Source organism: Rhinoderma darwinii, chromosome 2 (genome assembly GCF_050947455.1).
Source record: "Rhinoderma darwinii isolate aRhiDar2 chromosome 2, aRhiDar2.hap1, whole genome shotgun sequence".
NCBI classification, from domain to species: Eukaryota; Metazoa; Chordata; class Amphibia; order Anura; family Rhinodermatidae; genus Rhinoderma; species Rhinoderma darwinii.
Genome location: NC_134688.1, coordinates 4,338,607 through 4,364,950, shown reverse-complemented (window position 1 = coordinate 4,364,950; position 26,344 = coordinate 4,338,607). Strand labels below are relative to the sequence as shown.

General features: G+C 40.8%; 1 protein-coding gene across 1 annotated transcript in view; it reads left to right on the top strand.

Annotated features, from left to right (window-relative positions):
• Window positions 1-4,130: 4,130 nt before the first annotated feature.
• LOC142740326 (short transient receptor potential channel 2-like) overlaps window positions 4,131-26,344 on the top strand; it is a 66,078-nt gene continuing 43,864 nt past the window's right edge. The window contains exon 1 of the mRNA XM_075849873.1: window positions 4,131-4,163. Coding sequence (XP_075705988.1) covers window positions 4,131-4,163 — 33 coding nt within the window. The remainder of the gene's footprint in view (window positions 4,164-26,344) is intronic.

Sequence of the window (26,344 nt, the reverse complement as noted above, 5' to 3'; positions counted from 1 at the left end):
GAAGGCACTGCCGGTAGCAGACCTACCACCAAAAGAGACCTGAAAGGGAAGCAAGATTTTATTACGTTTCATATTTACGGGAAATACCTGTGCGCCCAAGTGACCTCCACGATGATCACTTAGGCGCGGAAGTTTTCCGGCTGCTTATTCTTATGCTTAGGACAGTTGTTCACTTGATGCTTGTCATCCCAACAATAGAAGCAGAGACCATTCTTCCTGCGGAACTCTCTACGTTGTTGGGGGGACACGGAGCCCCGAGTGGCATAGGTACCTCCGAGTCTTTCATGGAAGAACGAAGCAACGGAACCTCGGGAGGCATCATGGGGGAGTCAGAGGAGAAAACACATAAACGTTCACGTTGTCGTTCCCTGAGACGTCGGTCAAGTCGTACCGCTAAAGCCATAACCTGGTCTAGGGAGTCAGAAGAGGGATAGCTAACTAGCAGGTCTTTCAGGGCGTTTGACAGACCCAACCTAAACTGGCACCTTAAGGCAGGGTCATTCCACCGAGAAGCTACGCACCACTTCCTAAAGTCAGAGCAATACTCCTCAACAGGTCTCTTACCCTGACGTAAGGTCACCAGCTGACTCTCGGCAAAGGCAGTCCTGTCAGTCTCGTCATAAATGAGCCCGAGAGCAGAAAAGAAACGATCAACGGAGGAAAGTTCAGGGGCGTCAGGAGCCAAGGAGAAGGCCCATTCTTGGGGCCCTTCCTGGAGCCGGGACATAATTATACCCACCCGCTGGCTCTCAGAACCTGAGGAGTGGGGCTTTAAACGAAAATAGAGCCTACAACTCTCCCGAAAGGAGAGAAAAGTCTTCCGGTCCCCTGAGAACCGGTCAGGCAACTTGAGGTGGGGTTCAAGAAGTGAGGTGAGGGGCACTACCATGGTAGCATCAGGCTGGTTGACCCTCTGAGCCAGGGCCTGGACCTGTAGGGAGAGACCCTGCATTTGCTGAACCAGGGTCTCAAGGGGGTCCATAGTGGTGTGAGGGACCAGGGTAGAGTAGGTATATGGGCTTGTGATTATGTAATGACAGGGATAGGGAAACAGACAAGTGAGCCCTAATCTACCCGCCACTCAGTCCCTGCCTACTTGCAACGACCCGCCCTAGGCGATGGGGTACAACTGGGCGACGGTCCCTACACTCAGTAAGTGCACGACAGACAACCAGACAAGGAAACACAGAACAAAGGAAAACGGGGCAGTTGCCCACGGCAACACCGTGAGCAACAAGAGTAGTAAACGAGCCGAATCAAACCAGGAGAGTACGAGGTGCCAAACGCAGAGCAGGAGAGTAGTGAACAAGCCGAGTCAAACCAGGAGTGTATGAGGTACCAAACACAGAGCAGAAGAGTAGTCAGTAAGCCAGGGTCAATACGAAGCAGGGACAAGTAGTTCAAGAAGCTGCAGCAGGGCCAGGAAACCAACAGAGAAGAATCACAAGCAAGGAGGAACAGGAAAGGCAGGTATAAATAGACAGAGGGCGGGAGCTAGCTCCGTCTGGCCAGGCTGTGATAGGCTCTCCCACTCCTAAGCCTGCCATCCTGAGTGGTGGAAGATGGAGTCAGTCTCACAGACATAGAAGCAGGTGCAGACTGATTACCTATGGGCGTGGATACAGAAGCTGTGCCTGGCAGATCCTTAACAGTGTCCCTTTTTCTTTAGGCTGACCACTTTAATAATGGGAGGACTGGGAGTCTTCAGCCACTTGCTCTCTCCGGATCCTCCTGATCTCCTCGTTCAGATCGGTCTCCCCAAGGGCATCTGTTTCTGGGGCAGGGTCTGGGTCAGGGCCAGAGATCACCCCAGTTGCCTGGGCTTCTCTCTGCTCCCTTTCCTTTCTACTTTTCTCCAACCTCCGCTGGTAAGAAGGGGGGCCTCTCTTGGTATTCTTCACTTGCCCTTGGGCTCCGCCGTCTCCGCATGCCTCCTCGCCTGCAGAAGCCACCCCACTTTCTTCCTCTACAGATTCGGAGACAGCATTGACCACAGAGCGAGGACACCTACTGAACGGGTGACCTAGGTCACCACACAGATGGCACCTAATCTGATCACACGATGCAGCCAGATGGCCTACCCCTCCACAACGAGCGCACTTCAGCACAGTGCAGCCCGCGCTCAAGTGTGAAGGGTCGCCACACCGGTGACACAGCTTCGGTTGCCCCTGGTAGAAGACCAGGATACGATCCCTCCCGAGAAAAGCGGAGGATGGAATGTGGGTCACAGTTTGCCCCAGACGTTTAAGTTTGACCATAAACATCCAGGCCCCTGACCAGATGCCAAATTCGTCCAAGTACTTCCTTGGCATCTCCGCCACCTCGCCATATCTGCTCAACCAGGTCATGATGTCAACGCAAGAAAGTGACTCGTTACGGGTAAGAACGGTCACCTTCTTGAGACCATTCTGGCGGGATATTGCTTGTACAGCAAAATCCCGCCAGCCGGGCTCGCTTTTCATCAACTCGTAGTTGCCCCAGAAGACCTCAAGGCCCCCCGGGTGAACAAAGCTGATGTCAAACTCAGCCGTACCATGAGGATGTATCAAGGCAAAGATGTCACTCGCCTTGAAGCCCATCTCCAGCAGCAGCTCCACCACCCTCTTTCCAGGAGGGCACGCATCATTGCCACGCCACCGGAGACGGACCACATTCCTCCTGGCAGCGGCCGGCCCGGTTGTTGGGAGCGACCACTGATCTCCTCTCTGCTCTCGGAAGGCATTCAGACCGTATCTCTCTATCCAAAAGGATAGGTCTCGCTGCACACCCCCTACGGTTAGTGTCTGCTTCCCCTCCCTTAAGGCCTCCAGGAGACGTTGTTGCAAGTTACCGTCCCTGGGGCCTGAGGATGAGGAAGGGTGAGCGGGTGGTCCCCCCCCTACGACTCCAGCATAAGATCTGCTGGGAGCAGTAGTAGAGGGAGCACCCGACCCCTCTAATCCCCTGGTTGACGCCCTATCACCTATACACATTCTACCACCAACACCAATCACATCTTTATTTACATTTGACACATTCCTAACCAGGTCTGGCTCAATGTTATTAATTTTCTCTTTTACTTTAGCCCCTCCTCCTTTTTTTCCCTCCGCATCATCAGGTGCTTTTGTGGAGGGACCGCCAGATGTTATGAGCGGTACCTCCACGCTACCCTCCACATCACTGGTGTTCATGGCAACTGAAGGGGGAGGGTCTACATCTCGGACAGAACCTTGCGGAAATGTCAACTGCGGGATTAGTATTAAACCGCCCCAACCTGGGCAGCGGTTTCAGAGCCACTCCCCCTTTCCACAGCGCGGTGGCTACCGGCCTGCTAACGCTCCTGTCCGCTCCGATACTGGGGATTCCAGGTCCCGGATCTGGGTGAGCACACCCGGGGGACGCTCGTCCTCTGACTCGGAGCTGCCTTCAGATGACGAGGTGGGAGGCAAATGGATATTATAAGCCTCCACCACCTTCTTTACCACTTTTGGTCTCTCCTCCTCCTCGCTGCCGGTTTCCCCAGTCTCTGGCAGCACCTCAGAGTCTCTTTCCTTCCTCAGAGGGGACCTGGTGGAGACTGGTGTCGATGGTGTGGTTAGTGTTCCTTTATTTTCTTTGCCTTTCTCTCTTTTGCTAGAGGACGCCATCTCTGCAAAGCGGTCATCATTTCTGAGTTTTTCCGCAAAGGCACCACCTCCGGACACAATTTCTTGGCGTCTTTCCTCCATCTCCGTTATTTCTCGCTCCATATTTTTCGCCTGTTTTTTGCTGCGAGCCCTCCTCGCCCCAGAGGACCTGGCCGCCCTGCCTTGGGCCACTACCAATTCCCCCCGGAGGCGCTGCAGGGACTTACTCAGGTCACGGAACTCCTGGATGTGGGCCGCCAGGCGGGAGCTGAACGTGGTGGTGTCTTCTCCCGGCCTTAGCGACCCCCATTCCAGGACGTCCCCGCAGCCCTGATGTTCCGGCCCCAGTCTTCTCCTAGCGGCTCCTCGCGGTGCCCCAGTCTCAGAGGGAGCCAAGACCACATTACTGTAGCCCCGAAGTGATTTCTCCCCCAAGGCTGGCTGTGCTTTCTTAGCTGGCTGGCTTGTCTCTCCACCCTCCACCAGCCTGTTCCGGAGGGTGAAGGACCGAGGCTCCATCCTAGGATGGAGCCCCTTCAGGGCCCTCTCCAAGCGCAGGTACGATGTTACAAACCTGGGCTGATGGTATAAGGAGAGTCCCTGGTCTGCGCCTGAATGCTGGAGTCCCAGGAGCTCCTCTGCACACAACCACACCCGTCCAGACTTCTCAGCAGGAATGAGAGAAACTCCACCTTCCTCATAACAGTGTATCATCCACAGATGTCCCCATAAGGCCGGATTCACACGAGCGTTTGCGTTTTGCGCGCGCAAAAGGTACATACCAGCTCCGTGTGTCAGCTGCGTATGATGCGCGGCCGTGTGATTTTCGCGCAGCCGCCATCATTATGACACTCCGTTTGGATGTTTGTAGCACGTGGTGCATTTCTGTTTTCATTCATAGTTTTTGCTGCTGTTGCGCGAATCACGCGCGTCTCACGGAAGTGCTTCCGTGTGCTGCGCGAGATTTTCATGCACCCATTGACTTCAATGCGTGCATGATGCGGCCATACGCTGCGTGAGAATCACCGACAGTCTGAACGGCCCCATAGACTAATATAGGTCCGTGCGAAGCGCGTGAAAATCACGCGCGTAGCACGGACGTATTACACGGTCGTCTGAATAAGCCCTAACAGTGTGGCTCTCGGGTCAGGTGACTGTATTGTACTCCCTGGATTTCCATAATGCCGAGTTATATTGCGAAGATTTTCTATATAATGATGTGTCTCCTCAGCCCTTATTCAGCACTCTCTGCCAGTCAGAACTGTCATGGGGCTTTCTGGACAACCATTAACATGGGACAAAGGTTAGGAAACGCTGACATCAGGGCCCAGCCTGCCCTTCTGATTGGTTAAAGTGTTTTTTCAGCTTTTATCTAAATAAAGCTTAATCACGGTATAAATGAAAAGTTCTACAACTTTCTAATAGACTGTGTTTTAATTCCTCACCATTTTTAAAAAAAATCTCTGCTTGCTGTCAGTGAATGAGAACTCTCTTGTTTACTTTTACAGGCAGCAAATCCTGTACTTACCGATTCCTGCTCATGTGGATGAGTCATGGTTACAATTGTATCAAAGTGACAATGCCCTGTAAGAAACAGCCGGAACTCCAGACTGATACATTGTAGCAAAGTACCAGAAAGATTTGTGTAGCTGCTGCTGATGTGTTTAGCTCACAGAGCATTGTCTAGACTGTGACAATTGTCTCCACTACTCTGCTGTACGAGCAGGACTAGTTATGCACAGGATTGCTGCCCATGAATATAAACCTAAGGGGGTAACAGGGCAGAGATCATCTTCATCCGATTTCTGGATCTTTCTAAAGTTCATTCCTAAGTGATGATGTCTGTCAGGATACAGATCTATACACAGGGCCGGCAGTGGGGGCGTGTGTATGTATATATATATATATTCGGGATCTATATGTATGGGGGGTTGCGGGTGACACTATTATCAACAATGCACAGTTTCCTCGGATCAGACATTCTGCGCTATCCTTGTGTGGATTCACAGGCTCTGACTCTCTGCACTGACGGCGCAGCTTTTATGGATCAGTAACAAGTCCAGTAGCTTCACCTGAGGTAACAGGACAAGGGGTAACACCTGTACTGGGGGAGGGGGAGGGAATGACCGGTCCTACTACCAATTCTACCCGTCATTCCATAGAAATCCAGGGCCGAAAAACAGACTTAGGGCAGGTTCAGACGCGGCGGAATTGCTGTGGAATCTCCTGCGGCCATTATTTACAGTTGTTTCTATACATTTTTAGGCAAGTTAGTTCAGACGTTGCGGAAAATTCCACTGCGGACCATAGGCTGCCATGCTGAATTTTCCCTCCACAGCATGCACTGACTGTTGCGGAGAAGAAGCGGAATTTCACTGCGGATTTCAGCCTCTGCAATGCAAGAACTGAAATCTGTGGCAAGTCCGCTGTGATATCTGCAACGTCTGAATTACCTGTCAAATATGTTGGTGCAGATTCATTGCGTAATTGACCCAAATCTGCACCAACATTTGCAGCGGAAAAACTCTGCCACGTCTGAACGTGCCCTAATAGTAGTTATATTCTTGTCTATAGGAGCAGTATTATAGTAGTTATATTCTTGTATATAGGAGGCAGTATTATAGTAGTTATATTCTTGTATATAGGAGCAGTATTATAGTAGTTATATTCTTGTATATAGGGGCAGTATTATAGTAGTTATATTCTTGTATATAGGAGGCAGTATTATAGTAGTTATATTCTTGTATATAGGAGCAGTATTATAGTAGTTATATTCTTGTATATAGGGGGCAGTATTATAGTAGTTATATTCTTGTATATAGGAGGCAGTATTATAGTAGTTATATTCTTGTATATAGGAGAAGTATTATAGTAGTTATATTCTTGTATATAGGAGGCAGTATTATAGTAGTTATATTCTTGTATATAGGAGCAGTATTATAGTAGTTATATTCTTGTATATAGGGGGCAGTATTATAGTAGTTATATTCTTGTATATAGGAGGCAGTATTATAGTAGTTATATTCTTGTATATAGGAGGCAGTATTATAGTAGTTATATTCTTGTATATAGGAGCAGTATTATAGTAGTTATATTCTTGTATATAGGGGGCAGTATTATAGTAGTTATATTCTTGTATATAGGAGGCAGTATTATAGTAGTTATATTCTTGTATATAGGAGGCAGTATTATAGTAGTTATATTCTTGTATATAGGAGCAGTATTATAGTAGTTATATTCTTGTATATAGGGGCAGTATTATAGTAGTTATATTCTTGTATATAGGGGCAGTATTATAGTAGTTATATTCTTGTATATAGGAGCAGTATTATAGTAGTTATATTCTTGTATATAGGAGCAGTATTATAGTAGTTATATTCTTGTATATAGGGGCAGTATTATAGTGGTTATATTCTTGTATATAGGGGCAGTATTATAGTAGTTATATTCTTGTATATAGGAGGCAGTATTATAGTAGTTATATTCTTGTATATAGGGGGCAGTATTATAGTAGTTATATTCTTGTATATAGGAGGCAGTATTATAGTAGTTATATTCTTGTATATAGGAGGCAGTATTATAGTAGTTATATTCTTGTATATAGGAGCAGTATTATAGTAGTTATATTCTTGTATATAGGGGCAGTATTATAGTAGTTATATTCTTGTATATAGGGGCAGTATTATAGTAGTTATATTCTTGTATATAGGAGCAGTATTATAGTAGTTATATTCTTGTATATAGGAGCAGTATTATAGTAGTTATATTCTTGTATATAGGGGCAGTATTATAGTGGTTATATTCTTGTATATAGGGGCAGTATTATAGTAGTTATATTCTTGTATATAGGAGGCAGTATTATAGTAGTTATATTCTTGTATATAGGGGGCAGTATTATAGTAGTTATATTCTTGTATATAGGAGGCAGTATTATAGTAGTTATATTCTTGTATATAGGAGGCAGTATTATAGTAGTTATATTCTTGTATATAGGAGCAGTATTATAGTAGTTATATTCTTGTATATAGGGGCAGTATTATAGTAGTTATATTCTTGTATATAGGGGCAGTATTATAGTAGTTATATTCTTGTATATAGGAGCAGTATTATAGTAGTTATATTCTTGTATATAGGAGCAGTATTATAGTAGTTATATTCTTGTATATAGGGGGTAGAATTATAGTAGTTATATACTTGTATATAGGAGCAGTATTATAGTAGTTATATTCTTGTATATAGGGGGCAGTATTATAGTAGTTATATTCTTGTATATAGGAGCAGTATTATAGTAGTTATATTCTTGTATATAGGAGGCAGTATTATAGTAGTTATATTCTTGTATATAGGAGGCAGTATTATAGTAGTTATATTCTTGTATATAGGAGGCAGTATTATAGTAGTTATATTCTTGTATATAGGAGCAGTATTATAGTAGTTATATTCTTGTATATAGGGGCAGTATTATAGTAGTTATATTCTTGTATATAGGAGCAGTATTAAAGTAGTTATATTCTTGTATATAGGGGCAGTATTATAGTAGGTATATTCTTGTATATAGGGGCAGTATTATAGTAATTATATTCTTGTATATAGGAGGCAGTATTATAGTAGTTATATTCTTGTATATAGGAGGCAGTATTATAGTAGTTATATTCTTGTATATAGGAGCAGTATTATAGTAGTTATATTCTTGTATATAGGGGCAGTATTATAGTAGTTATATTCTTGTATATAGGAGCAGTATTATAGTAGTTATATTCTTGTATATAGGGGCAGTATTATAGTAGTTATATTCTTGTATATAGGAGCAGTATTATAGTAGTTATATTCTTATATATAGGGGGCAGTATTATAGTAGTTATATTCTTGTATATAGGAGCAGTATTATAGTAGTTATATTCTTGTATATAGGAGCAGTATTATAGTAGTTATATTCTTGTATATAGGGGCAGTATTATAGTAGTTATATTCTTGTATATAGGAGCAGTATTATAGTAGTTATATTCTTGTATATAGGGGGTAGTATTATAGTAGTTATATACTTGTATATAGGAGCAGTATTATAGTTGATATATTCTTATATATAAGGAGCAGTATTATAGTAATTATATTCTTGTATATAGGAGCAGTATTATAGTAGTTATATTCTTGTATATAGGGGGCAGTATTATAGTAGTTATATTCTTGTATATAGGGGGCAGTATTATAGTAGTTATATTCTTGTATATAGGGGGCAGTATTATAGTAATTATATTCCTGTATATAGGAGCAGTATTATAGTTTATATATTCTTATATATAAGGAGCAGTATTATAGTAGTTATATTCTTGTATATAGGAGCAGTATTATAGTAGTTATATTCTTGTATATAGGGGGCAGTATTATAGTAGTTATATTCTTGTATATAGGGGCGGTATTATACTAGTTATATTCTTGTATATAGGAGCAGTATTATAGTAGTTATATTCTTGTATATAGGAGCAGTATTATAGTAGTTATATTCTTGTATATAGGAGCAGTATTATAGTAGTTATATTCTTGTATATAGGGGGCAGTATTATAGTAGTTATATTCTTGAATATAGGGGCAGTATTATAGTAGTTATATTCTTGTATATAGGAGCAGTATTATAGTGTTATATTCTTGAATATAGGGGCAGTATTAGGGCGGGTTCACACATGGCGGATTTTCACTTAAATTCCGCTGCGGACACTCCGCAGCGTTAATCCGCAGCGGAGCCGTTTCTCCATTGACTTTCACTTTAATTTCGCAGTGTTCGTTTACACGATGCGTACAATTCCGCTGCGGAGCATAGGCTGCGGAGCGGAATGTGGTGTCCGCAGCATGCTCTGTCTGTTGCGGAGCAGTGGCGGACTGGTTGCGGACTCATGGCGGAATTTCTCCATTGACTTCAATGGAGATTCTAAGTTCCGCAATGAAGTCCGCAGCTGTCATGCACATGTTATGTGTGGTGCGGAGCGTATTGGTTTTTTAACATGACATTTCTTCATTCTGGCTGGACCTATGTATTTCTAGGTCTACAGCCAGACTGAGGAAGTCAATGGGGCTCCCGTAATGACGGGAGCGTTGCTAGGAGACGTCTGTAAATAGTCACTGTCCAGGGTGCTGAAAGAGTTAAGCGATCGGCAGTAACTGTTTCTGCACCCGGGACAGTGACTATCGATCTCAATATACATGTATCTGTAAAAAAACATATAAGTTCATACTTACCGAGAACTCCCTGTTTCTGTCTCCAGTCCGGCCTCCCAGGATGACGTTTCAGTGGAAGTGACGGCTGCAGCCAATCACAGGCCAAGCACAGGCTGCAGCGGTCACATGGACTGGCGCGTCATCCAGGGAGGTCGGGCTGGATGCCGAAGGAGGGACGCGTCATCAAGACAACGGGCGGTAAGTATGAATTTCTTTTACTTTCACTAGGGAAAGTGCTGTCCCTTCTCTCTATCCTGCACTGATAGGGAGAAGGGAAGCACTTTTCCTGCAGTCCGCAGCGGCCAGTCCGCATCAATTTTCTGCACATTTTGTGCAGATCCGCAGCCGTAATCCGCAACCCGGATTAGGTGCGGCATTGATGCGGACAGTTGCGGAGGAATTCCGCCATGTGTGGTCATGCCCTTATAGTAGTTATATTCTTGTATATAGGGGCAGTATTATAGTAGTTATATTCTTGTATATAGGAGGCAGTATTATAGTAATTATATTCTTGTATATAGGAGGCAGTATTATAGTAGTTATATTCTTGTATATAGGAGGCAGTATTATAGTAGTTATATTCTTGTATATAGGAGCAGTATTATAGTAGTTATATTCTTGTATATAGGGGCAGTATTATAGTAGTTATATTCTTGTATATAGGGGCAGTATTATAGTAGTTATATTCTTGTATATAGGAGCAGTATTATAGTAATTATATTCTTGTATATAGGAGGCAGTATTATAGTAGTTATATTCTTGTATATAGGAGGCAGTATTATAGTAGTTATATTCTTGTATATAGGAGCAGTATTATAGTAGTTATATTCTTGTATATAGGGGCAGTATTATAGTAGTTATATTCTTGTATATAGGGGCAGTATTATAGTAGTTATATTCTTGTATATAGGAGCAGTATTATAGTAGTTATATTCTTGTATATAGGGAGCAGTATTATAGTAGTTATATTCTTGTATATAGGGGGCAGTATTATAGTAGTTATATTCTTGTATATAGGGGGCAGTATTATAGTAGTTATATTCTTGTATATAGGAGCAGTATTATAGTAGTTATATTCTTGTATATAGGAGCAGTATTATAGTAGTTATATTCTTGTATATAGGGGGCAGTATTATAGTAGTTATATTCTTGTATATAGGAGCAGTATTATAGTAGTTATATACTTGTATATAGGAGCAGTATTATAGTTGATATATTCTTATATATAAGGAGCAGTATTATAGTAGTTATATTCTTGTATATAGGAGTAGTATTATAGTAGTTATATTCTTGTATACAGGGGGCAGTATTATAGTAGTTATATTCTTGTATATAGGGGGCAGTATTATAGTAATTATATTCCTGTATATAGGAGCAGTATTATAGTTGATATATTCTTATATATAAGGAGCAGTATTATAGTAGTTATATTCTTGTATATAGGAGCAGTATTATAGTAGTTATATTCTTGTATATAGGGGGCAGTATTATAGTAGTTATATTCTTGTATATAGGGGCGGTATTATAGTAGTTATATTCTTGTATATAGGAGCAGTATTATAGTAGTTATATTCTTGTATATAGGAGCAGTATTATAGTAGTTATATTCTTGTATATAGGGGGCAGTATTATAGTAGTTATATTCTTGAATATAGGGGCAGTATTATAGTAGTTATATTCTTGTATATAGGAGCAGTATTATAGTGTTATATTCTTGAATATAGGGGCAGTATTATAGTAGTTATATTCTTGTATATAGGAGCAGTATTATAGTAGCTATATTCTTGTATATAGGGGACAGTATTATAGTAGTTATATTCTTGTATATAGGGGGCAGTATTATAGTAGTTATATTCTTATATATAGGGGCAGTATTATAGTAGTTATATTCTTGTATATAGTGGCAGTATTATAGTAGTTATATTCTTGTATATAGGGGGCAGTATTATAGTAGTTATATTCTTATATATAGGGGCAGTATTATAGTAGTTATATTCTTGTAAATAGGAGGCAGTATTATAGTAGTTATATTCTTGTATATAGGAGGCAGTATTATAGTAGTTATATTCTTGTATATAGGAGGCAGTATTATAGTAGTTCTATTCTTGTACATAGGAGCAGTATTATAGTAGTTATATTCTTGTATATAGGGGGCAGTATTATAGTAGTGATATTCTCAGTATTATAATTCTCAGTATTATAGTAGTAATACTGCTCCTATATACAAGAATATAACTACTATAATACTGCCCCTATATTCAAGAATATAACTACTATAATACTGCCCCCTATATACAAGAATATAACTACTATAATATTCTTGTATATAGGAGGTAGTATAAGGGCGGGTTCACACATGGCGGATTTTCACTTAAATTCCGCTGCGGACACTCCGCAGCGTTAATCCGCAGCGGAGCCGTTTCTCCATTGACTTTCACTTTAATTTCGCAGTGTTCGTTTACACGATGCGTACAATTCCGCTGCGGAGCATAGGCTGCGGAGCGGAATGTGGTGTCCGCAGCATGCTCTGTCTGTTGCGGAGCAGTGGCGGACTGGTTGCGGACTCATGGCGGAATTTCTCCATTGACTTCAATGGAGATTCTAAGTTCCGCAATGAAGTCCGCAGCTGTCATGCACATGTTATGTGTGGTGCGGAGCGTATTGGTTTTTTAACATGACATTTCTTCATTCTGGCTGGACCTATGTATTTCTAGGTCTACAGCCAGACTGAGGAAGTCAATGGGGCTCCCGTAATGACGGGAGCGTTGCTAGGAGACGTCAGTAAATAGTCACTGTCCAGGGTGCTGAAAGAGTTAAGCGATCGGCAGTAACTGTTTCTGCACCCGGGACAGTGACTACCGATCCCAATATACATGTATCTGTAAAAAAACATATAAGTTCATACTTACCGAGAACTCCCTGTTTCTGTCTCCAGTCCGGCCTCCCAGGATGACGTTTCAGTGGAAGTGACGGCTGCAGCCAATCACAGGCCAAGCACAGGCTGCAGCGGTCACATGGACTGGCGCGTCATCCAGGGAGGTCGGGCTGGATGCCGAAGGAGGGACGCGTCATCAAGACAACGGGCGGTAAGTATGAATTTCTTTTACTTTCACTAGGGAAAGTGCTGTCCCTTCTCTCTATCCTGCACTGATAGGGAGAAGGGAAGCACTTTTCCTGCAGTCCGCAGCGGCCAGTCCGCTTCAATTTTCTGCACATTTTGTGCAGATCCGCAGCCGTAATCCGCAACCCGGATTAGGTGCGGCATTGATGCGGACAGTTGCGGAGGAATTCCGCCATGTGTGGTCATGCCCTTATAGTAGTTATATTCTTGTATATAGGGGGCAGTATTATAGTAGTGATATTCTTGTATATAGGAGCAGTATTATAGTAGTTATATTCTTGTATATAGGAGCAGTATTATAGTAGTTATATTCTTGTATATTGGGACAGTATTATAGTAGTTATATTCTTGTATATAGGGGACAGTAATATAGTAGTTATATTTTTGTATATAGGGGGCAGTATTATAGTAGTTATATTCTTGTATATAGGGCAGTATTATAGTAGTTATATTCTTGTATATAGGAGCAGTATTATAGTAGTTATATTCTTGTATATAGGGGCAGTATTATAGTAGTTATATTCTTGTATATAGGGCAGTATTATAGTAGTTATATTCTTGTATATAGGGACAGTATTATAGTAGTTATTCTTGTATATAGGAGCAGTATTATAGTAGTTATATTCTTGTATATAGGAGCAGTATTATAGTAGTTATATTCTTGTATATAGGGACAGTATTATAGTAGTTATATTCTTGTATATAGGGGACAGTAATATAGTAGTTATATTCTTGTATATAGGAGCAGTATTATAGTAGTTATATTCTTGTATATAGGAGCAGTATTATAGTAGTTATATTCTTGTATATAGGGACAGTATTATAGTAGTTATATTCTTGTATATAGGGGACAGTATTATAGTAGTTATATTCTTGTATATAGGGAGCAGTATTATAGTAGTTATATTCTTGTATATAGGAGCAGTATTATAGTAGTTATATTCTTGTATATAGGGTGCAGTATTATAGTAGTTATATTCTTGTATATAGGGACAGTATTATAGTTGTTATATTCTTGTATATAGGGGCAGTATTATAGTAGTTATATTCTTGTATATAGGGGCAGTATTATAGTAGTTATATTCTTGTATATAGGAGCAGTATTATAGTAGTTATATTCTTGTATATAGGGGGCAGTATTATAGTAGTTATATTCTTGTATATAGGAGCAGTATTATAGTAGTTATATTCTTGTATATAGGGGGCAGTATTATAGTAGTTATATTCTTGTATATAGGGGGCAGTATTATAGTAGTTATATTCTTGTATATAGGGGCAGTATTATAGTAGTTATATTCTTGTATATAGGAGCAGTATTATAGTAGTTATATTCTTGTATATAGGGGGCAGTATTATAGTAGTTATATTCTTGTATGTAGGAGCAGTATTATAGTAGTTATATTCTTGTATATAGGAGCAGTATTATAGTAGTTATATTCTTGTATATAGGGGGCAGTATTATAGTAGTTATATTCTTGTATATAGGGAGCAGTATTATAGTAGTTATACTCTTGAATATAGGGGCAGTATTATAGTAGTTATATTCTTGTATATAGGGGGCAGTATTATAGTAGTTATATTCTTGTATATAGGGGCAGTATTATAGTAGTTATATTCCTGTATATAGGGGGCAGTATTATAGTAGTTATATTCTTGTATATAGGGGGCAGTATTATAGTAGTTATATTCCTGTATATAGGGGGCAGTATTATAGTAGTTATATTCCTGTATATAGGGGACAGTATTATAGTAGTTATATTCTTGTATATAGGGGGCAGTATTATAGTAGTTATATTCTTGTATATAGGAGTAGTATTATAGTAGTTATATTCTTGTATATAGGGGACAGTATGATAGTAGTTATATTCTTGCATATAGGGGACAGTATTATAGTAGTTATATTCTTGTATATAGGGAGCAGTATTATAGTAGTTATACTCTTGAATATAGGGGCAGTATTATAGTAGTTATATTCTTGTATATAGGGGGCAGTATTATAGTAGTTATATTCTTGTATATAGGGGCAGTATTATAGTAGTTATATTCCTGTATATAGGGGGCAGTATTATAGTAGTTATATTCTTGTATATAGGGGGCAGTATTATAGTAGTTATATTCCTGTATATAGGGGGCAGTATTATAGTAGTTATATTCTTGTATATAGGGGACAGTATTATAGTAGTTATATTCTTGTATATAGGGGGCAGTATTATAGTAGTTATATTCTTGTATATAGGAGTAGTATTATAGTAGTTATATTCTTGTATATAGGGGACAGTATGATAGTAGTTATATTCTTGTATATAGGGGACAGTATTATAGTAGTTATATTCTTGTATATAGGAGGCAGTATTATAGTAGTTATATTCTTGTATATAGGAGTAGTATTATAGTAGTTATATTCTTGTATATAGGGGGCAGTATTATAGTAGTTATATTCTTGTATATAGGAGGCAGTATTATAGTAGTTATATTCTTGTATATAGGGGCAGTATTTTAGTAGTTATATACTTGTATATAGGAGTAGTATTATAGTAGTTATATTTTTGTATATAGGGGGCAGTATTATAGTAGTTATATTCTTGTATATAGGAGCAGTATTATAGTAGTTTTATTCTTGTATATAGCGGCAGTATTATAGTAGTTATACTCTTGTATATAGGGGGCAGTATTATAGTAGCTATATTCTTGTATATAGGGGCAGTATTATAGTAGTTATATACTTGTATATAGTGGGCAGTATTATAGTAGTTATATTCTTGTATATAGGAGCAGTATTATAGTAGTTATATTCTTGTATATAGGAGCAGTATTATAGTAGTTATATTCTTGTATATATGGGCAGTATTATAGTAGTTATATTCTTGTATATAGGGAGTAGTATTATAGTAGTTATATTCTTGTATATAGGGGCAGTATTATAGTAGTTATATTCTTGTATATAGGGACAGTATTATAGTAGTTATATTCTTGTATATAAGGGCCAGTATTATAGTAGTTATATTCCTGTATATAGGGGGCTGTATTATAGTAGTTATATTCTTGTATATAGGACGAGTACTATAGTAGTTCTATTCTTGTATATAGGGGCAGTATTATAGTAGTTATATTCTTGTATATAGGGGCAGTATTATAGTAGTTATATTCTTGTATATAGGGGCAGTATTATAGTAGTATATTCTTGTATATAGGAGGAAGTATTATAGTAGTTATATTCTTGTATATAGGAGGCAGTATTATAGTAGTTATAGTCTTGTATATAGAAGGCAGTATTATAGTAGTTATATTCTTGTATATAGGGGCAGTATTATAGTTGTTATATTCTTGTATATAGGGGCAGTATTATAGTATTTATATTCTTGTATATAGGGGCAGTATTATAGTAGTTATATTCTTGTATATAGGGGCAGTATTATAGTAGTTATATTCTTGTATATAGGGGCAGTATTATAGTAGTATATTCTTGTATATAGGAGGAAGTATTATAGTAGTTATATTCTTGTATATAGGAGGCAGTATTATAGTAGTTATATTCTTGTATATAGGAGTAGTATTATAGTAGTTATATTCTTGTATATAGGGGGCAGTATTATAGTAGTTATATTCTTGTATATAGGAGGCAGTATTATAGTAGTTATATTCTTGTATATAGGGGCAGTATTTTAGTAGTTATATACTTGTATATAGGAGTAGTATTATAGTAGTTATATTTTTGTATATAGGGGGCAGTATTATAGTAGTTATATTCTTGTATATAGGAGCAGTATTATAGTAGTTTTATTCTTGTATATAGCGGCAGTATTATAGTAGTTATACTCTTGTATATAGGGGGCAGTATTATAGTAGCTATATTCTTGTATATAGGGGCAGTATTATAGTAGTTATATACTTGTATATAGTGGGCAGTATTATAGTAGTTATATTCTTGTATATAGGAGCAGTATTATAGTAGTTATATTCTTGTATATAGGAGCAGTATTATAGTAGTTATATTCTTGTATATATGGGCAGTATTATAGTAGTTATATTCTTGTATATAGGGAGTAGTATTATAGTAGTTATATTCTTGTATATAGGGGCAGTATTATAGTAGTTATATTCTTGTATATAGGGACAGTATTATAGTAGTTATATTCTTGTATATAAGGGCCAGTATTATAGTAGTTATATTCCTGTATATAGGGGGCTGTATTATAGTAGTTATATTCTTGTATATAGGACGAGTACTATAGTAGTTATATTCTTGTATATAGGGGCAGTATTATAGTAGTTATATTCTTGTATATAGGGGCAGTATTATAGTAGTTATATTCTTGTATATAGGGGCAGTATTATAGTAGTATATTCTTGTATATAGGAGGAAGTATTATAGTAGTTATATTCTTGTATATAGGAGGCAGTATTATAGTAGTTATAGTCTTGTATATAGAAGGCAGTATTATAGTAGTTATATTCTTGTATATAGGGGCAGTATTATAGTTGTTATATTCTTGTATATAGGGGCAGTATTATAGTATTTATATTCTTGTATATAGGGGCAGTATTATAGTAGTTATATTCTTGTATATAGGGGCAGTATTATAGTAGTTATATTCTTGTATATAGGGGCAGTATTATAGTAGTATATTCTTGTATATAGGAGGAAGTATTATAGTAGTTATATTCTTGTATATAGGAGGCAGTATTATAGTAGTTATAGTCTTGTATATAGAAGGCAGTATTATAGTAGTTATATTCTTGTATATAGGGGGCAGTATTATAGTTGTTATATTCTTGTATATAGGGGCAGTATTATAGTATTTATATTCTTGTATATAGGGGGCAGTATTATAGTAGTTATAGTCTTGTATATAGGGGGCTGTATTATAGTAGTTATATTCTTGTATATAGGGGGCAGTATTATAGTAGTTATATTCTTGTATATAGGGGGCTGTATTATAGTAGTTATATTCTTGTATATAGGGGCAGTATTATAGTAGTTATATTCTTGTATATAGGGAGCAGTATTATAGTATTTATATTCTTGTATATAGGATCAGTATTATAGTAGTTATATTCTTGTATATAGGAGCAGTATTATAGTAGTTATATTCCTGTATATAGGAGCAGTATTATAGTAGTTATATTCTTGTATATAGGAGCAGTATTAGGCTGGGTTCACACGTGGCGGAATTTCACTTAAATTCCGCTGAGGACACTCCGCAGCGTTAATCCGCAGCGGAGCCGTTTGTCCATTGACTTACACTTTAATTTAGCAGTGTTCGTTTAGACGAGGCGTAAAATTCCGCTGCGGAGCATAGGCTGCGGAGCGGAATTTGGTGTCCGCAGCATGCTCTGTCTGTTGCGGAGCAGTGGCGGACTCATGGCGGAATTTCTCCATTGACTTCAATGGAGAGTCAAAATTCCGCAATGAAGTCCGCAGATCTTATGTGTGCTGCGGAGCGTATTGGTTTTACTACCATGACATTTCTTCATTCTGGCTGGACCTATGTATTTCTAGGTCTACAGCCAGACTGAGGAAGTCAATGGGGCTCCCGTAATGACGGGAGCGTTGCTAGGAGACGTCTGTAAATAGTCACTGTCCAGGGTGCTGAAAGAGTTAAGCGATCGGCAGTAACTGTTTCTGCACCCGGGACAGTGACTACCGATCTCAATATACATGTATCTGTAAAAAAACATATAAGTTCATACTTACCGAGAACTCCCTGCGTCTGTCTCCAGTCCGGCCTCCCAGGATGACGTTTCAGTGTAAGTGACGGCTGCAGCCAATCACAGGCCAAGCACAGGCTGCAGCGGTCACATGGACTGGCGCGTCATCCAGGGAGGTCGGGCTGGATGCCGAAAGAGGGACGCGTCACCAAGACAACGGCCGGTAAGTATGAAAATCGTTTACTTTCACTAGGGAAAGTGCTGTCCCTTCTCTCTATCCTGCACTGATAGGGAGAAGGGAAGCACTTTTCCCGCAGTCCGCAGCAGCTAGTCCGCATCAATGTACTGCACATTTTGTGCAGATCCGCAGCAGAATCTGCAACGCAGATTCTGTGCGGCATTGATGCGGACAGTTGCGGAGGAAATCCGCCACGTGTGGTCATGCCCTTATAGTAGTTATATTCTTGTATATAGGAGCAGTATTATAGTAGTTATATTCCTGTATATAGGAGGCAGTATTATAGTAGTTATATTCTTTTATATAGGAGTAGTAATATAGTAGTTATATTCTTGTATATAGGGGAAGTATTATAGTAGTTATATTCTTGTATATAGGGGACAGTATTATAGTAGTTATATTCTTGTATATAAGAGCAGTATTATAGTAGTTATATTCTTGTATATAGGGGGCAGTATTATAGTAGTTATATTCTTGTATATAGGAGGCAGTATTATAGTAGTTATATTCTTGTATATAGGGGCAGTATTTTAGTAGTTATATACTTGTATATAGGAGTAGTATTATAGTAGTTATATTTTTGTATATAGGGGGCAGTATTATAGTAATTATATTCTTGTATATAGGAGCAGTATTATAGTAGTTTTATTCTTGTATATAGCGGCAGTATTATAGTAGTTATATTGTTGTATGTAGGGGGCAGTATTATAGTAGTTATATTCTTGTATATAGGGGCAGTATTATAGTAGTTATATACTTGTATATAGTGGGCAGTATTATAGTAGTTATATTCTTGTATATAGGGGCAGTATTATAGTAGTTATATACTTGTATATAGTGGGCAGTATTATAGTAGTTATATTCTTGTATATAGGGGGCAGTATTATAGTAGTTATATTCTTGTATATATGGGCAGTATTATAGTAGTTATATTCTTGTATATAGGGACAGTATTATAGTAGTTTTATTCTTGTATATAGCGGCAGTATTATAGTAGTTATATTGTTGTATGTAGGGGGCAGTATTATAGTAGTTATATTCTTGTATATAGGGGGCAGTATTATAGTAGTTATATTCTTGTATATAGGGACAGTATTATAGTAGTTTTATTCTTGTATATAGCGGCAGTATTATAGTAGTTATATTGTTGTATGTAGGGGGCAGTATTATAGTAGTTATATTCTTGTATATAGGCGGCAGTATTATAGTAATTATATTCTTGTATATAGGAGCAGTATTATAGTAGTTTTATTCTTGTATATAGCGGCAGTATTATAGTAGTTATATTGTTGTATGTAGGGGGCAGTATTATAGTAGTTATATTCTTGTATATAGGGGGCAGTATTATAGTAGTTATATTCTTGTATATAGGGGGCTGTATTATAGTAGTTATATTCTTGTATATAGGAGGAAGTATTATAGTAGTTATATTCTTGTATATAGGGGCAGTATTATAGTAGTTATAGTCTTGTATATAGAAGGCAGTATTATAGTAGTTATATTCTTGTATATAGGAGCAGTATTATAGTAGTTATATTCTTGTATATAGGGGGCAGTATTATAGTTGTTATATTCTTGTATATAGGGGCAGTATTATAGTATTTATATTCTTGTATATAGGGGGCAGTATTATAGTAGTTATAGTCTTGTATATAGGGGGCTGTATTATAGTAGTTATATTCTTGTATATAGGGGGCAGTATTATAGTAGTTATATTCTTGTATATAGGGGGCTGTATTAGTGTAGTTATATTCTTGTATATAGAGGCAGTATTATAGTAGTTATATTCTTCTATATAGGGGCAGTATTATAGTAGTTATATTCTTGTATATAGGGAGCAGTATTAGGGCATGGCCACACGTGGCGGATTTCCTCCGCAACTGTCCGCATCAATGCCGCACCTAATCCGGGTTGCGGATTACGGCTGCGGATCTGCCCAAAATGTGCAGAAAATTGATGCGGACTAGCTGCTGCGGACTGCGGGAAAAGTGCTTCCCTTCTCCCTATCAGTGCAGGATAGAGAGAAGGGACAGCACTTTCCCTAGTGAAAGTAAACGAATTTCATACTTACCGGCCGTTGTCTTGGTGACGCGTCCCTCTTTCGGCATCCAGCCCGACCTCCCTGGATGACGCGCCAGTCCATGTGACCGCTGCAGCCTGTGCTTGGCCTGTGATTGGCTGCAGCCGTCACTTAGACTGAAACGTCATCCTGGGAGGCCGGACTGGAGACAGAAGCAGGGAGTTCTCGGTAAGTATGAACTTCTATTTTTTTACAGGTTGCTGTATATTGGGATCGGTAGTCACTGTCCAGGGTGCAGAAACAGTTACTGCCGATCGCTTAACTCTTTCAGCACCCTGGACAGTGACTATTTACTGACGTCTCCTAGCAACGCTCCCGTCATTACGGGAGCCCCATTGACTTCCTCAGTCTGGCTGTAGACCTAGAAATACATAGGTCCAGCCAGAATGAAGAAATGTCAAGTTAAAAAAGCAAGACGCATCCGCAGCACACATAACATGTGCATGACCGCTGCATACTTCATTGCGGAAATTAGAATCTCCATTGAAGTCAATGGAGAAATTCCGCCATGAGTCCGCCACTGCTCCGCAACAGACAGAGCATGCTGCGGACACCAAATTCCGCTCCGCAGCCTATGCTCCGCAGCGGAATTTTACGCATCGTCTAAACTAACACTGCTAAATTAAAATGGAAGTCAATGGAGAAACGGCTCCGCTGCGGATTAACGCTGCGGAGTGTCCGCAGCGGAATTTAAGTGAAATTCCGCCACGTGTGAACCCAGCCTTATAGTATTTATATTCTTGTATATAGGATCAGTATTATAGTAGTTATATTCTTGTATATAGGAGCAGTATTATAGTAGTTATATTCCTGTATATAGGAGCAGTATTATAGTAGTTATATTCTTGTATATAGGAGCAGTATTATAGTAGTTATCTTCTTGTATATAGGAGCAGTATTATAGTAGTTATATTCCTGTATATAGGAGCAGTATTATAGTAGTTATATTCTTGTATATAGGAGCAGTATTATAGTAGTTATATTCTTGTATATAGGGGCAGTATTATAGTAGTTATATTCTTTTATATAGGTGGCAGTATTATAGTAGTTATATTCTTATATATAGGGGGCAGTATTATAGTAGTTATATTCTTGTATATAGGGGGCAGTATTATAGTAGTTATAATCTTGTATATAGGGGGCAGTATTATAGTAGTTATATTCTTCTATATAGAGGCAGTATTATAGTAGTTATTGTAAAGGATCTGACAGGCACTACGTCTGTGGATACTCCCAGGATTAATCAGTCGACACCTGAGGCCAGACCTCTTAGACTGACACCGGCTCCCACCAATCAGGGTGGCAGGCTCAGGAGTGGGAGAGCCTATCGCGGCCTGGTCAGTCGGAGTTAGCTCCGCCCCCTGTCCATTTATACCTGCCGTTTTCTCTTCCTCATTGCTTGTTATTCTTCTTGGATTCCTGGCCCTACTGCTGCCTTGCTTCTGCCGTGCTTCTGCCTTGCTTCAGTTCCCGCTTATCCTGCTTCGCTCTGCCCCTGGCTTGCTTCCTGCTCCGTGCTCTGCGTTTGTATACTCCACTACATCCTGTTCCTGACTGGCTCGTTCACCACTCCGTTTCCTCACGGTGTTCCGTGGGCTACTGCCCCTTCCCTTGCTTGTTCCCTGTTTGTATCCCCTTGCACTTAGTCAGCGTAGGGACCGCCGCCAAGTTGTACCCCGTCGCCTAGGACGGGTCGTTGCAAGTAGGCGGTGGGTAGATTAGGGCTCACTTGTTCCCTTCACCTCCTTCCTGCCATAACATAATAACAAGCCCATACCTAGTCTACCTTTTCTCCTACGCTGACGCTATCATGGACCCCCTTGAGACCCTGACCCAGCAGATGCAGGGCCTCTCCCTACAGGTCCAGGCCCTGGCTCAGAGGGTCAACCAGTCTGACGCTGCCATAGTAGTACCCCTCACCTCACCTCTAGAACCCGACCTCAAGTTACCTGACCGGTTCTCAGGGGACCGTAAGACTTTTCTCTCCTTCCGGGAGAGTTGCAGACTTTACTTCCGTCTAAAACCTCACTCCTCAGGTTCCGAGAACCAGCGGGTGGGTATCATTATATCCCGACTCCAGGAAGGGCCCCAAGAGTGGGCTTTCTCCTTGGCTCCTGACGCCCCTGAACTTTCCTCCGTCGATCGTTTTTTCTCTGCCCTCGGACTCATTTACGACGAGACTGACAGGACTGCCTTAGCCGAGAGTCAGCTGGTGACCTTACGTCAGGGTAGGAGACCTGTTGAGGAATACTGTTCTGATTTTAGAAAGTGGTGCGTAGCTTCTCGGTGGAACGACCCGGCCCTAAGGTGCCAGTTTAGGTTAGGATTATCTGACGCCCTAAAGGATCTGGTTGTTAGCTACCCCTCTTCTGACTCCCTAGACCAGGTTATGGCCCTAGCAGTACGACTAGACCGACGTCTCAGGGAACGTCAGCTTGAACGTTTCAATGTTTTCCCCTCTGACTTCCCTGCGATTCCCCCCGAGGTCCCGTCTCCTCGCTCTTCCACGGAAGACTCGCAGGTACCTATGCAACTCGGGGCCTCCATGTCCCCTCGACAACGTAGAGAGTTCCGCAGGAAGAATGGTCTCTGCTTCTATTGTGGGGGTGACAAGCATCTACTGAACACCTGTCCCAGGCGCAAGAATAAGCAGCCGGAAAACTTCCGTGCCTAAGTGATCATCGGGGAGGTCACTTGGGCGCACAGGTATTTCCCGTTAATATGAAACGCAATAAAATTTTGCTTCCCTTTCAGGTCTCGTTTGCTGGCCGGTCTGCCACTGGCAGTGCCTTCGTGGATTCTGGCTCATCTGCTAATATCATGTCTGTGGAATTTGCTATGTCTCTAAAAATGCCTTTTATTGATTTGCCTTATCCTGTCCCGGTAGTGGGTATCGACTCCACTCCTCTTGCTAATGGTTATTTTACTCAGCATACTCCTGTTTTTGAACTCCTTGTTGGCTCCATGCATTTGGAGCAGTGCTCTGTACTGGTGATGCAGGGATTATCGTCCGATCTGGTATTAGGTCTTCCCTGGTTGCAGCTGCATAATCCCACGTTTGATTGGAATACTGGGGAGCTTACCAAATGGGTTAATGAATGCCTGACGTCATGTCTTTCGGTTAACTCTATTTCTCCCCGGGAGGAGGTAAACACGCTACCTGAGTTCGTTCAGGACTTCGCTGATGTGTTTTCTAAGGAGGCCTCCGAGGTGTTGCCCCCTCATAGAGATTACGATTGCACCATCGATTTGGTACCTGGTGCTAAGCTTCCTAAGGGTAGGATATTTAATCTTTCATGTCCTGAACGTGAAGCTATGAGGGAGTATATCCAAGAATGCCTGGCCAAGGGTTTCATTCGCCCCTCGACTTCTCCTGTAGGTGCTGACTTCTTCTTCGTGGGGAAGAAGGATGGTGGTCTTAGGCCGTGCATTGACTATCGGAACTTGAATAAGGTCACAGTAAGGAACCAGTATCCCCTTCCTTTGATTCCGGATCTTTTTAATCAGGTTCAGGGGGCCCAATGGTTCTCTAAGTTCGATCTACGGTGGGCATATAACCTTATCCGCATCAAAGAGGGGGATGAGTGGAAGACTGCGTTCAACACGCCCGAAGGTCATTTCGAATACCTGGTCATGCCCTTTGGGTTGTGTAATGCCCCTGCCGTCTTCCAGAATTTTATTAATGAAATTCTGAGAGATTACCTGGGAAACTTTCTTGTAGTGTACCTTGATGACATACTGGTGTTTTCCAAGGACTAGTCCTCCCACGTAGAGCATGTCAGGAAGGTCCTCCGGGAAAATAATCTGTTTGCGAAAACCGAAAAATGTGTGTTTGGGGTACAGGAGATACCATTTTTGGGTCAAATCCTCACTCCTCATGAATTCCGCATGGACCCTGCCAAGGTTCAGGCTGTGGCGGAATGGGTCCAACCTGCCTCCCTGAAGGCGCTACAGTGTTTTTTGGGGTTCGCTAACTATTACAGGAGATTTATTGCCAACTTCTCGGTCGTCGCTAAGCCTCTTACGGACCTCACTCGCAAGGGTGCTGATGTCCTCCACTGGCCTCCTGAGGCCGTCCAGGCTTTTGAGACCCTCAAGAAGTGCTTTATCTCGGCCCCCGTGCTGGTTCAGCCCAACCAAAGGGAGCCATTTATTGTGGAGGTTGACGCGTCCGAGGTGGGAGTGGGGGCCGTCTTGTCCCAGGGTACCAGCTCCCTCACCCATCTCCGCCCCTGTGCTTACTTCTCTAGGAAGTTTTCGCCCACAGAGAGTAACTATGATATTGGCAACCGCAAACTTTTAGCCATTAAATGGGCTTTTGAAGAGTGGCGTCACTTCCTGGAGGGGGCCAGACACCAGGTAACGGTCCTTACGGATCACAAGAATCTGGTTTTCCTAGAATCTGCCCGGAGGCTTAATCCTAGACAAGCTCGATGGGCGCTATTCTTTACCAGATTTAACTTCTTGGTTACCTATAGGGCTGGGTCCAAAAATATTAAGGCTGATGCACTGTCACGTAGTTTCATGGCCAATCCTCCTTCTGAGGAGGATCCTGCTTGTATTTTACCCCCTGGTATAATCGTTTCTGCCACTGATTCTGATTTAGCCTCTGACATTGCGGCTGATCAAGGTTCAGCTCCCGGGAACCTCCCTGGGGACAAGCTGTTTGTCCCCCTGCAATACCGGCTAAGGGTACTCAGGGAAAACCATGACTCCGCACTATCTGGTCATCCTGGCATCTTGGGTACCAAACACCTCATTACCAGAAACTATTGGTGGCCTGGGTTGCCTAAAGACGTTAGGGCTTACGTCGCCGCTTGTGAGGTTTGTGCTAGGTCCAAGACCCCTAGGTCCCGACCTGCGGGCTTACTACGTTCTTTGCCCATTCCCCAGAGACCTTGGACCCATATCTCCATGGATTTTATCACCGATTTGCCTCCATCTCAGGGCAAGTCGGTGGTGTGGGTGGTAGTAGACCGCTTCAGCAAGATGTGCCACTTTGTGCCCCTTAAGAAACTACCTAACGCCAAGACGTTAGCTTCTTTGTTTGTTAAACACATTTTGCGTCTCCATGGGGCCCCAGTCAATATCATTTCTGACAGAGGGGTACAATTTGTTTCCTTATTTTGGAGAGCTTTTTGTAAAAAGTTGGAGATTGATCTGTCCTTCTCCTCCGCCTTCCATCCCGAAACTAATGGCCAAACGGAAAGGACTAATCAATCCCTGGAACAATATTTAAGGTGTTTCATCTCTGACTGTCAATTTGATTGGGTCTCATTCCTTCCCCTCGCCGAATTTTCCCTGAATAACCGGGTCAGTAACTCGTCAGGGGTCTCCCCGTTTTTCTGTAATTTCGGGTTTAATCCAAGGTTCTCCTCCGTTTCTCCTGGTTGTTCCAATAATCCAGAGGTAGAGGACGTTCATCGGGAACTGTGCACAGT